Here is a 14022-nt window from a genome sequence, read left to right as displayed (position 1 = left end):
GCCTGTTCATCTACTGAATATTTTCCTGCCGGTTTGCCTTTCTCTTACAGGTGTGTGGTGGCAAAAGTGAGACCATGTTTGCCACATGGGGGGTAGTCTTTCACCATTTTACCATTTGCCTTTTGACTTTAAGGTACTTTGTTGATCAAATGTTTCAAAAGGCTTATATAGTCAAATATATTTATGTTTTCCTTCATAGAATTTAGGTTTTGTGACTTAAACTGAAAGGTCTTTTCTGCTCTCACATTAAGAAACAAGACAAAAACAGAACAGAGATTCCCATGCTTTTTTGGTGCTTCTCGTATTATATGTTTAAATTTTTAAAACAGATAGAATTTATTTTGGTATAAAGAGTAGGGTTTGGATTTGAATTTCTATTTTTTCCAGATGGCATTCAGTTGCCATAAATCTATTTATTGATTGGCCCATCTTTTTCCCATTGCTTTGATGTTCGGTTTTCATCTTTTGAAGGTAGTTATTCTCAATAAAAAGACTAAATCAGACATCATTAGATCCTGGGTATGAAAATTTTTCAGTTAGTTCATTCAGTTTAGAAGCTACTGAAGAAAATTCCTTTTTGTATACAATTCTTAATCCATTCAGCAGTTTGATTCTTATTTTTCTCCAAACCAAAGAAATTATGTGTCCTAATGTTGATGAAGGTTTTTTCTTTTCTTTCCTTTTCTTTTCCTTTCTTCTTTATTTCTTTTTTTAAGAGAGAGAGAGAGAGAAAGAGAGAGAGAGAGAGAGCATGTGGTGGGAGACAGGGAAGGACAGAGTGAGACAGAGAGAGAATCTTAAGCAGGTTCCTCACCCACTATGGCCTAATGCAGGGCTGGATCTCACAACCCTGAGATCATAGCGTGAGCCAAAATTGAGATTTGGGTGCTTAACCAACTAAGCCACCTAGGCACCCATTAATGAAGTTTTCTCAAATAAAATATACTTTCTTCATCTTTTATTTCTAAATGAGAGGGTCATAGGAGAATGAGTTTTCCACAGTGCAGAAAAGGATATCAGTTGGGACACCTGGGTGGCTCAGTCAGTTAAGGATCCGGGTCTTGATTTTGGCTCAGGTCATGGTCTCAGGGTGATGGGATCGAGCCCCACATGGTGCTCTGCACTCAATGGGGAGTCTACTTGTGGACTGTCTTTCTCCCTCTGCCTCTCTCACTGCCTCCCCTGTTCTCTGTCTCTCTCAAACAAATAAACAGATTTAAAAAAAAAAAATGAAAGAAAAGGCTCACAATAGTCCATTTACATCATTTCCCTTAATCATTCAAGAATTGTCTCTATACTGGAGACATTTCAGTGTTTCCTTTATTTCTTCAATCTTGTTTGGAAACATCTCTCAGGTTTCAACTAAGTTTAATCAAAATTAAACTTGAGAATTAACTAAGAGAGTCATGGAAGAATTGCACCTGAGCTCATCATTACTTCTTTGTCATCCTGGATTCATCTGTCATTAGCTGTTGGCTAGTCCCAGCATCACCAGATGACATAAATGTCTATGCTCATAAGAAGATAACACCTAACTGGTTACTCCAACTTGAGTAGACCTTAAAAGACTCAAAAAAAAAAAAAAATGAATGTCTCTTAAAACATAGGGTGAGGAAGAGAGATCATGAACTTCCTAAGACCTTGGTAGACATCACTGATTCTTATGGCTCTGTTTTTGTTCTTCCGTCTGTTCAACTCTGTATCATTCGTGTTTAAGACAGTACTTCACACACAGCAGGTATTGAATTTGTTGAGTGGAAGGAAGGACAGGGGGGCTCTAGGGTGCAATCAGCAGATGGGTGGGAGGTTTTGCCCATGTCCACAACATAGCAGTAACTGTTTATTGATCAGTTAACACGGGAGGGGAAATCTATTTACCTTGTTGCACCGATGTTTTATTCTCGACTCGTTTTTCCTGACTATGCAATGAAAGATAGGTGCATTACATAAAGCACTTCCGTCAGAAATGCCCACCTAGCTTAGTGTCCTCATCCAGATGGCATGTTTTTGCATCATGATGTAATTATAAATAAACTGTGTTTATATCTAGAATTTCCATAAGACTCCTAAGCAAAAGTGGATCGAAGTACTCCCCGTTTCAATTAGGGACCACTCAAGGTTTCTTTTTTTCTCGTTACTTACAAATAGAAACCATATTAGAATGGGAGCTCCTCCCTTCATCAAGGACAAGGAGTGTCTTTCTAATAACCATGGTTGCAATATTTTAAAGTGCAGATAATTAAAATCTCAGCATGCTGCCATCCAAACCACGTAGGATACAAAAAGTAAGACCTTATATCGTATTTCAAAGAACGAGCTACAGAACTCCTCCCCCCCTCCTTTCTGCAGTGCGCATCCAGTGAGGGCCTGGAGCGCGATGCGTGGCCCATGAGTGGTGGCGAAGCAAAGGTGAGCAGCTCTTCCGTTCTGTTGGGCTCATGACGCGCAGGACATGCAGACTAGTGAACAAACACCTGCAGCAGGACACGGCAAGCCCTCACTAAAATATGGAGTGAAGAAGTTAAGCGTGCTTATTAAATTTTGATAGGTTGCCTATAATTTGAGATGAATTTATTTCTGCCTGCTCCCGGGTTCCCCTGGGCAATGTTTCGGTAGCTGTCATTCCTCCTCCAGACCCAATTCCGTCCACTTATCCCACACCCTTATTCTCATCCATTTCAAAGAGGGCTCTCTTCTAAGACAAAATCCCTCTTTATAATACATATTAGTAATAACAAATGGATCTTGGTAAAAGTAATTTGATCACTCGTTCAACAAATATTTATTGAGCACCAGCCTATATACCAGGCATCGTGCTCCCTGTCAATGCCGGGGCTCCGATGACTAGAGGCTCAACTCCTCACCGGGAACTCTTGGTGTATTTTTATAATATTTTTTAAAAATAACGATTAGACTCAAAGACAAGGGCAAATAAATGTGTAGGTTGGGGGTTTGCTGGAGGTCGGGAGAGATCAGATGTGGCAATTTGTGTGGAGTGAAACCAGCAGGATTGGAAGAAATGTACTCAAATGACGTAAATGTCTTCATGAAAACTCATTCCACAGAAGAGCTGAGGGGACTTGCAAAGATACGTAGGATTCAAAAATGATGAAACAAACTGAGCTGGGACAAAGAAATAAGGATATAAAGATAATAAAGATTGGCGTAAGTTTACCATTTAAAAATGCATACTGAAATTCATGTAGTTACTAGGAAATGCCGAACACTAGTGATTGCCAATCTGAAGGGTAACTTTGGGAAAGTCTGTTCAACTTGACGATTCCCTACAGATATAGGAAGCACTCAGTGGGGAGACAACGGAGAGGCCTGTATAACGTGGCCCATTTGTGGGAACCAACAGATGAGAGAATCCCAAACTATTTTAGGTGCCTAATAATAAATACCTGCGGAGTCTGTAAAAACGCTGAGAGAGCAAGGATCAGACAAAATGTTGAAGCATTCTGCTGGTATCCTAAAACAGAGAGCTATTTGCAATAGCGAATCAGAAATTGAGGTGTGGTCCATTGCTGCGGTCTTAGCCTGGCTTTTGACAGGAGATGTGCTTTGGGAGTCTGAGGGGCACCCGTGAGTAAGGTCACGCCTGTCATTATGAGGCCACTAAATAATAGGCACTAAAAATAGGTTTAATTCCAAGGGAGTCTGGTTTCGGCTACAAAACCCAAGAGTCGAACGCAGTCAGAGAAGGCACCGCCGGTGGGTGAATCCCAGGTTGAAGACTTACTACTGTTAGCTGGACATTCCCTAGGTCTGGTTGGGGCTAAATTTTGTCTCATGTATATACTATTCTGGCACATTCTTAGAATGCACATTCTGGTGCCTTCCTGATAGGTGCTACCTCTTCTAGTGATGTGACCCCAAAGTCATGACAAGCCTCCCAGGAATGGGCAAGTCTCCTTCGGAATCCCTTCTGGCTAAAAGGAAAGTTAGGTGGTGTAAGAGGCCGGGGTCTCCATGCAGCTGCGTGACTTAGGACACCTCTGTTTTCAATTTTTCACAGAAGGTCCCTTGCTCTGGGGGCCCCCATCCATGGTGCCAACCTGACCCCACCCACTTCCGTCCTCCGCCATCCAGAGAAAAGAAAAAGCCTCAACCTGCAACGGAATTAAAGGATCCTGCACGACCTCGGGTGCCACCCTGCCAGCCCCGTGTTTCCAAGCCCACCCAACTAAACCCAATGCTCCCTGCAAACCCTTCGTCCAGGCATTGGTCCCGCTCCGGGCCCCTCTGCACAAAGCAATGCACTCACCATGGATCCTTTGTCTTTCTGCGAGCCCCCCTCACGCCTAATGAAGAGCTCATATAAGCGCAATTCCAATTAGTATGAATTCCCATGTTTTCATTTAAAATCTATTCACTTAAAGTCAAAATGACATCTTAATGCCACTCAGCAGAGCAGTTTGCCCAGAATAAGAAGTGAGCTGCATTTTTGGAAAGACTTACTGCTAGATTTGTCCACTTTTTTTTTTTTTTAATTAAAATACACGGATTGTCTTCACAAACTCTTCCTGAATATTTCATGTGTTTTGTGCTTTACTAGCTGCACAGATCTTCACAGCACGCGTATTATTCAAATATTCCCAACAGATGGTTGCAAGTGCTACATATTATATAGCATTAAGTGAATAGCTTGGTAAACAAATGAGTCAAGGATTAAAATATTTTACAGCTTATAAATCATGAAAGATGTTCAATAACAGTACATTAATGAAAAAAAAATCTTTAAATGTAAACATAAAAACATTAAATGCTGCTCTTGGATCAGTCAACTGTTTATGACAAATGAATTTTTTCCTAGAACAGGTGGTTGTCTTGTACGGTCTGAGATTAGAACCTAAATTAATCTGAGGCTGGCAGCTAGCTCACCTGCAGGCCTGGTCTCAACCCTCGCCTCCTGCACCCACCTTCCATGGTTTCCTCTGCCATCTTCCCCTCATTAATACCTCCCTCATAACTAGGAAAGGAAATGCATGAGCCAATTCTGGTAGTCTTTGGACAAAGTTGAGCAGAGTTTTGCTGAAAGAGGTTCAAACTACAAGTTCAAGTTGAGGATTCTGAACTGGCTGTGACTTTGATGCCCTGAGCTCTGGGTTCCCCATCCACAATCGGCTAAGCAGGTGTTTGGCACTGATGTCTCCACGGAGAAAACGAACAAAAACAACAACAAACAACTCCAACCTACAACTTTTGCCAGTGTTCAGATGGCTCGGAATCCATTTTATGCAGTTCCTGTTCTAGCCCTTTTTCCACTGAGGAATTAAAAACCAATAAAATGCTCTTCTGCTGGATTCGCTCTGTCCTACCACCCTTATTTTCGATGATGTTACCTAAACCTAAGGCATAATGGTGTTTTCTAACTCGTTGGCATTTCTAGTAACTGATGCAGGATTTTTGTAAGACTTTTAAATTTCATTCTAGATTTTCCTGGAAATGAGAACTCAACCCAGTTTTGACTGTGAAAACAATACAAGCTTTCGTAACTATTGGTGCCCGTTAAATAGATCTGTATTCTCACCTACAGTCATAGGCTGCCTGCTTTTGTCCTATTAAGGTTCATTACCTGATTTTATATACAGAGTCAGACTTTATCCTTCTACATTCCATAATGCTGCTGTATTCTCTAGTTCTTCTCTATCTCGTATCTTTGACTTCAGATAAAGGCCTCTGTGAGGAAGAGACTGTTACAATCCTTAACCAAATGTGGAATAGCCATGTCACCACAAAAGAAAGACACTCTGGCATTTTTGCAGGGAGGCCCATAGTCTCAATCAGAATCCCAAATCTTACTGCACAAACCAAAATATGGCATCAATAAATCCATAGTACTTATTATGTATCTACTTTACATAATGCACTATACTTATCTTAAGACATTCTATTATATGACATTTCATTGTACTTGAAGTTAAAATATGAGACGTCCATTTCACCAAAAAAACCCACAAAAAAACAAAAACAAAAACAAACCAAAAACCAAACTAATAAAAACAAACAAACAAAGAAAAAAAACTCTCCCCGATTCATAAATTCAGGACTGGCAAGTAAAGTTACGTTAACTTAAAAAAAAAAAAAAAAAAAAAAGGATTCTCTATGATAAGTTACCCAAATAAGGGCAAGGGGCTTTAGCTCAATGGTTCTCAAATTTGAAAGCCCATTTGGAATACTTGGAGGGCTTATTAAAAGAACAGTCTGGGTCCTACCGCCAGACTCTGATTTAGTCCGGTCTGGAAAAGGGCTGAAGGTCATGCGTTCTAACAAATTCCCAGGTGACAGTGACATTGCAGCTTTAGGGACGACACTGTAAGAACCAGGGTTCCACACTATGCACCTTTCCTCATCTGGTCAGAGTCAAATATGGTAGAATTTTTATTTCATTATTCTTTTTTATTATAGTAGAGATTTAAAAGACTAATGTATAAAATCAAGCAAACTATGGAAATATATTTTCACTGAAATGTATATGTATTTTAGGTCCTAAAAAAACCATGAAAACACATCTACTCAATACAAATTAAGTACTACTGGCAATTGTCATATGCCTTATGACCTTCACACAGCACAATATTAGGAGCGTAACTGATCTTTGGGACACTGAGCTTTTTGGTTTCTGGATTTTGTTTGTTTTTTTCTAGGGGTTGTTGGTTGATTTTTAAAGAATTTTAAATACCATAGAGTTTTGCTTTTTTAAATAGTTTTCATAGTTTTAGTTTTTTTATAGTTTTATAGTTTTTTTTTTTTTTTTTTAAGATTTTGTTTATTTGACACACAGAGAGAGACAGTACAGTGAGAACAGTAGGTAGAAGTAGGGAGAAGCAGGCTCCCAGCTGAGCAAAGCCTAACACAAGGCTCGATCCTAGGACCTAGGATCCTTCTCTCTCTCCTAGAGGGAGAGAGAGAAGCAGACTCCCCACTGAGCAGGGTGCCTGAGACGGCTTGATCCCAGGACCCTGAGATCAGGAGTTGAGCCAAAGTCGGACATTTAAGTGACTGAGCCACCCCACAGCCCTGTTTTTGGGGGGACACTAATACAATTTTTGCCAAAAGCAAGATCATCATATATACAATTTTTGCCAAAAGCAAGACCATCATATATATTGAAAAATTATAATTGCCACAAGAAGGGCACGTAACAGATCCCAAGCTAGCATTCTAAAATGCTTTGAACATAAGAGCAGAGGCCCTTCTACTGGAACTTGGATTTACCTGCACCATTTCCTTCTTAAAAGCAATGGCAGGTGAGGCTCAGGGACAGGCTAATCAGGGAAAGTCTTTGTTCTTTTGCGTAGTAAGAAAATGTAATGAGACCCAGCCTCTTAACTTTTTAAGTGTACAAAACAGTGCTGTTAGCTACAGACACTAGTTTGTACAGCAGAGCTCTAGAATGTAGTCATCTAGCAGAAGGGAAACTTCATACCCATTGGTTCCTTCTCAACCCCTGCCAGGGTCCTGAGCTGGGACTCTTACATCCCACACATAGCCCACACACCCCTTGGCCAACACAGTTTATGATTAAACTGGGATTCATTTGTGGGGGAACTAAAACATCCATAGTCTGAACTGCTCTGACGATGGCTAGATGGTAAATTAAAAATAGTGACTCAAGATGTCGCACACTGGCAGCCCTTGGTTTTGTTTAAAAAAAGTGAATTAATTGCCAACACTTGGAAATCGTATTTCATACAGAAATCTGTATTTTCATTTTCTCTAGGAAGATCAGGTTTAGCAACCCTGGACTTATCTTTCCATGCGGCCACATGAGCCTGAGCTGAACAGCTGCTGTCCCCTCTCCAGATTGCACACCCCCGCCCTGCCCCATTAAGTCCTACTCTGCTATACCTGGCCTGCCTGGTTGTCCATCGTACTTACCTGGCTCTGTTGACTCTGGAGTTTGCAATCACTGCACTAAGGCTGTTGCACAAATAAAGGCCTGGTCTCCTGCATGCCCCTGTCCCTTGCCAGAGCCTAACAGAATGCAAGTAACGCTCTAATGGTGAAATCTTGATTCTGTTCTAATTCGTTAGAAAAAAAAAAAAAAAACTCGTTTGCAAACTTTGGTACTAATGTTAGTAACAAACTGGACCACAGCTCCCATTTGGCCACAACACATTATCCCTGAAAATCTCTGATAGAGAAATTTGATTCTGTGTTTCCCAGCATCAATTCTGGCTTTTGGGTATGCCTACAAAATGATGAAACCATTGAACATCAAACGAATTTTAGGGTGTGAAGAGTAAAAGAATAGAATTAAGACTTTCTAGTTCATGTAATTACAAATGTTTCTAAAAATGTTGCTTCTAGGGGCACCTGGGTGGCTCAGTGGGTTAAAGCCTCTGCCTTTGGCTCAGGTCATGATCCCAGGGTCCTGGCATTCAGCCCTGAATTGGGCTCCTTACTCAGAAGGGAGCCTGCTTCCTCTTCTCTCTCTGCCTGCTTCTCTGACTACTTGTGATCTCTCTCTGTCAAATAAATAAATAAAATCTTAAAAAAAAAGTTGCTTCTAAGTAAAAATTTGAAAGCATGACATTTGCGTTACCATGTAAAATTATTTGGGGGAAAAAATGCAGAATGCTAGGCATCCAGGTTACAAGGCCATTACCTTGAAAAAGTGACATTTCTGAGACAGGCATTGCGTTACAACAAATCCTACAGGGGAAATGGCCACTTTAATATGTCCCTATTCGCAAATTACCCAAAACATCTCTGTCTCAGTAGACTAAGGAATTACAAACCTGGGGAGAGGCAGAAAGGGGAACAATCTAGAGATACAACGGGGGAAATACAGAGGTGTGTTAAATGGGCCCCCCAAAACAGAGAGCAGTTAAAAACAGGAAGACTTTCTAGGCTGCCGAGAAAGCCCTTGCTCCAAATGTGTATTTGTGTCCAAAAACTTACTGCATCCGGATCGTGTCTCCCAGTCTGCGGTAACACTGCTGCCTGAGACGCTGCCATCCGCGCCCAGCCACACCATGGCTGTCCTGGCCCCGTTGCGTGCCTGCCTCCGGCAGCTAACATGGGACGGACAGGTGCGGCCCTGCACTGCTGAGCTGGGAGGGTGGGAGGAGTGTTGACGAGTCACTTCTGAGTAAAATGGACGATGAGAAGTGGTGACAAATGCTGTAGGTTTGTCAACTTGATTCTTGAGTTTCACCAATCGATTGTTCATTCGTTGTTTTACATTTCCTCTGAACCCCTAAATGGTCCTGACTGCGAGGAATAAAGGAAATAGTGCATAAATAGGAAGCATTCGGGTTCGGCCTTAACCTCCATCGAAATACTCAAATGTCATTTTCTACCCAAACCACGAGCTCCAGCCCTCTGAAGGCAGGCATCTACACCTGTCGAGGAATGTCCAGTCTCGGGTGCTTGGAAACCACTCTCTGACTTTTCAGAACTACTTTCACAGTGAATTGAGTTTGTAGGTCTTACAATACGTTTGCTGTGATACACCAACCAAGAGGCATCCTAAGTATTGTTCAAAGATAAGCAGGACTCATGTACGAATGTGTGCGTCGTACAGTCTTCTCTGCATTAAGAACGTACAACAACTGAATTAAGATTAAACACTTTAATCAACTATAATAAATTGATAATTATATATTATATAAAAATTCTGATTCATGCATCAGATTACATAAATTATACAACTGTCACATTATGCAATGCTTACAGACTTTTGGGTTTGTACCTGTAAAAATGTATACAAGTTACCAGAGCATTTTACTTAATAGGATGTAATACTCTTCAGTTATAAATAATGCTTGTGTCTTTCAAGTACCTGCTAAATATATACATTTCTAGATCTGCAGCATTTTTTTTTTTTTTTTTGTACCTCAAAATACAAACCGCCTGGAAGATTCAAAGATTAATAGGTCCAATGTATCGTTTTTTACAGACCTCAATTCCATTGTAAGAATGGAAATTTTCAACACAGAAAATAAATGAAATAAAACGTCAACTCTAGTTTAATGCTTGAAAGCTTCTACACTTCTTATTAAATACATCAGAAAACCCTTCATATGCAGATTAATTAGTTAAGGTGCTACCTATTGCATATTAAATACTTCCAATGATTGCATCTGGATTATTAAAGTTATAAATCTGTGAAAATGGGGGCTTTCGATGGTGCTGACAGACCCTTACATCTCTGTGAACCAGCGGCACTGTGGTCCTTTACCTCTTACTTCAAAGAGCTCGAGTGAATGAACATGCTTTATACTTCACTTACACACACACACACACACACACACACACACACAGACACCCACTATATCTATAAGACATATGAGTACATGGACATCAAAAAGTTTCAGCTTGAATTACAAATCCAAAGTAGGTTGCTTCTCCTAAAAAGCTACAGGGGAAAATAAGAGCTCTAGTGTAACAATTACTAGATACATTAAAGACAGCAGCTTTTTAAGATTCTCCTTGCTAAAGAATAAGCACCCTTATGGGGGTGGAAAGAGTGGGGCGGAGGGGGTTCTGAGGATGGAGAAGTAGGTGAAGGTAGGATGGAGGAAAGCAAGTCTGTCACTAATGAGCTGAGTTTTACTTAGGTTTCCATTCATGAAATCCTTTTAAATACAAGGCAACATTTTCACAGCTGGAAAATTACAACAAAATCTTCATTTACTGCCAAAAGCAATAGATGTAGTTATGCATAATCTCTGGATACTACTACGTTCATGGGGGGGGGGGTGGCAAAACGAGGTTCTATGCACAATGTAGTAGCAAAAAGCAATACTTGAACGTTTTTCATGAATGGGTGACATGTCACTTTATGTACAATTCTAAGCTATAACCCTGGGATTCAGTAAATGCAGTTTGAAGCCTAAGTGGTCAGACAGGAGATTCAATACTGTCAAAGCCAAATTTAGAACTGGTAGGGGAATCGGCTGGAAAACAATACTGCTTTGAAAATAACAGCAGAAATACTTTAGTCAGTAACAGAAATACGTTAGCTCAAGATAGGTTTAGGACAAACATCGGTTCTGTGATTTAAAAAAAAATTCTCTTATGGTGGGAATATTCTTCAGCATGCATTGTTTACGCCTAAAAGCAAAATCTGTCTGTAAGTCTACTGTGCTGTGCATTATTTAACGAGTGCGTATCTTTTATTTCTATGTCTAAACTACTAACAAAATATACCATTAGAATACTTAAAAGTTACATTTTGGAGAAATTAACTGAAGGTGAACTTCTTGGCTTTTTTTCTCCACAATACTAGAAACTAAAACTACTCTGTTTGCTCTTCTGCCCAAACACAGGAAACACTGACATGTTTGCTTGGGAATTCATTTTTACTTTTTTTAGTGTTTCCTATTGACCATATTATGAAAACACATAAGTCTGACTCCAGGTCATGAGCGGAAGTTCATAAACATTGGGACAGCACATTTTCAGGCAGTGACAAGTGCGGATTCATTTTCAGCACAATTCTTGTGTCAGGTTGAAAGATAAAAACATTGATTCGGTTATAACCAGATTATTCATGTCTGGTAAATTTAATCCTAAACACTTCCAACCTGGCAGAGAACCTCTCCTTAGAAATGAACTTCCTCACAAAAAGAATAGTAGTATTTGAACAATACTTTTTAACGAATTCTATTTACATAAAACAAATCCCCAATACAAAACTGGCATCTTGGTTCATTTTATAAAGAATAAATTTGGCCAAAGCATATTAAAATATCTGCAGATAATCTGGCATAATACTGAAAACACATGGATTTTAGTATTTTACAAAAGTGTAAGAAGAGGTTCAGTTATACTAACAGAAAAAAATGCTAAAAATTTCGTAATATTGAATAAAACACTAACTAAAAATGGCACTGTGTTAAAAAATAATAAGTACTAAGACCTCAAGAAGAAAATAGAATTCTAAACCAGATTTTGAGGTTTAGTACAGAAATTCAGAAGTGGAAAAAAAAAAGTTGGTAGAAGCTACTTTTCCTTCTCCATTTCTCCATTTAAAAAAATTATTTAATTTTTTTTGTGTTTAGGAAAACTTCCTAGAATTTCAAAACGTATGTTCCCATAGGAAAACTAAGGAAACTCAGAAAATACAAATGAGCAATTTTAGCTCACGAATATATACTTGGCCAAGATATCTGACTCAGAATATTAAAATGAGCAAAACTATTCTATCTGCTTTGTACCGAATTTTCAATAAAGTCTTTGTGGAGAGAAATATTCGACAACAGTGCAGTTCATTAAAAGCCTGGAGAATACAGGTCTCCACATATAGATGAAGTTTTTTTCTTTTAAAACCAGAAACACAGGTTCAGTGTTTCATAGAAAACGTATTTCAGATTTTTAAGGGAAAAAATAAGCAGATGACTAGTAATATTTTCATACCATTGTTTTCCACTTTACATTTCAGGCTTATTTTGCACAAATCTACGAAGATAATTCACGGAAGTAATCGATATTTTGGGGGAGAGACTTAAAAGAGCTGACACAGAATTTTGCAATAAACCAATTCTTAAGGGTCCATGTAGAACAGTGCGTACGGTGCCATGCTAGCGAAGGGCAGTTCCAACAACTCACTCCTCCTTTAGTGACTCTTATTTTGGTTCAAGACCCAAATGCAACCATCTGTTCTATTATTTACGTAACCTGAAACCACACCGAATTCTTCATTCCTAGAATTTGCCCATTGCTCTGGGTTATCAGGCATCAGACGATCCCCTACTCCCCCCCCCCCCCCCCCGCCCCAGAATTCTTTTCAGATCTAACTTCCTAATAATGTCCTTCAAGACATTCGGAATCTCAACAGGACAAACTACATTAGCTCCCCTTCTACTGAACGAAACGCAAATGTTAAAAGATGAACTTAAGAAATTTGTACTATTGTGATGCTAGTCAATTTTCCTTAAATATGTCATGCCTAAAAAAAGAAAACCAAAAAAACCTGGAATCATTCTTTTTAGAAAAAGAGCAAACATCTGATGCTGGAATAATATATAGGAGCGGCTCTCACTGTGAAACCAAGATTTGCAAAGTCAAGAGTGATCTGAAGCAGCTTCCCTACAACAAACTGTACTAGTAGCAATGATGGCTTGTTTTTGCATTGATAGAGCACACACGGATTTCCAAATTAAGAAACTGGTATCCTAATTTTCGAGACAATCAGCTGTTTTTAAATGTTCTAAAAACACATGTATATGTGAGGTATATGCATGTATTTTATATACAAAGATATATGAACATATATTCATGTACATATATATGCATATAAAATGTGAACTTTTTTTAGTGTTTATAATAAGCAGTATTCCTGCAGCTAAGTCAGTCTACAAACTGACTTCTAAGAAACCAGCCCCAGCATCGATTCTGCTTTATGAGCTCTAGTCCTGAGGAATAAGAAGTCGCGTACTTCTGAAGTGATCCCTAGGCCTACGGCAGGTTAGGAGGCCGGCGCCGGCACCTCAGTGAAAATCCTAAGGAACTGCTTATTCATTGAGAATCTGGCCCATTTTCACTTTATATGTTTAAATTATTTAGCTCACTTCAAAGGTCACTCTTGATGGTCCCTGCTAATATTTACAGGTAAAGGAATTTTTCGCAACGGAGTCGAGTATATAATGAAGCCTGATAATGTAGTTTCTTGCAGTACCAAGATTTTCTTCTTTTTCTCTTTCTTCTTTCCTTTTTGCCCCAATCACAAATGCAGTACTCCTGGCTGATTAACTGTTGGCGAATTTGCCAGCTTTCCGGGACGGTTCGTACGGCACTCTGAGAATACTGGGGGTCTCCTCCATGACCCTCACGAGGAGGTTGTCGATGTAGTCCTCGAGTTCCCGGATGTGGGTGTCTTTCCTCCGAAGGAGCTCTTTGTGCTTCACTAGCTCCTGGAGGACCTCCTCGTAGGTCAGACCACGATACCCTGCCGTGGCATCAAAAGGATTGCTGTCCTGGAACAGAAAAGATGGGTCACTTTAGGAGACAGAACGTGGGGGACAAATTCAGAATTATTTTGAACAACTTTTGATTTTTCAAACCCTG

General features: G+C 39.6%; 1 protein-coding gene across 1 annotated transcript in view; it reads right to left on the bottom strand.

The window, feature by feature from the left end:
* Positions 1–5821: 5821 nt before the first annotated feature.
* The window catches only part of RAB11FIP2 (RAB11 family interacting protein 2), a 45277-nt gene continuing 37076 nt past the window's right edge, over positions 5822–14022 (bottom strand). Inside the window, exon 5 of the mRNA XM_059173062.1 lies at positions 5822–13931. Coding sequence (XP_059029045.1) covers positions 13704–13931 — 228 coding nt within the window. The 3' untranslated portion in view covers positions 5822–13703. The remainder of the gene's footprint in view (positions 13932–14022) is intronic.

This window comes from Mustela lutreola, chromosome 4 (genome assembly GCF_030435805.1).
Source record: "Mustela lutreola isolate mMusLut2 chromosome 4, mMusLut2.pri, whole genome shotgun sequence".
Classification (NCBI taxonomy): domain Eukaryota; kingdom Metazoa; phylum Chordata; class Mammalia; order Carnivora; family Mustelidae; genus Mustela; species Mustela lutreola.
The sequence above is the reverse complement of the archived record's forward strand: the minus strand, read 5'-3'. Positions and strand labels throughout refer to the sequence as shown.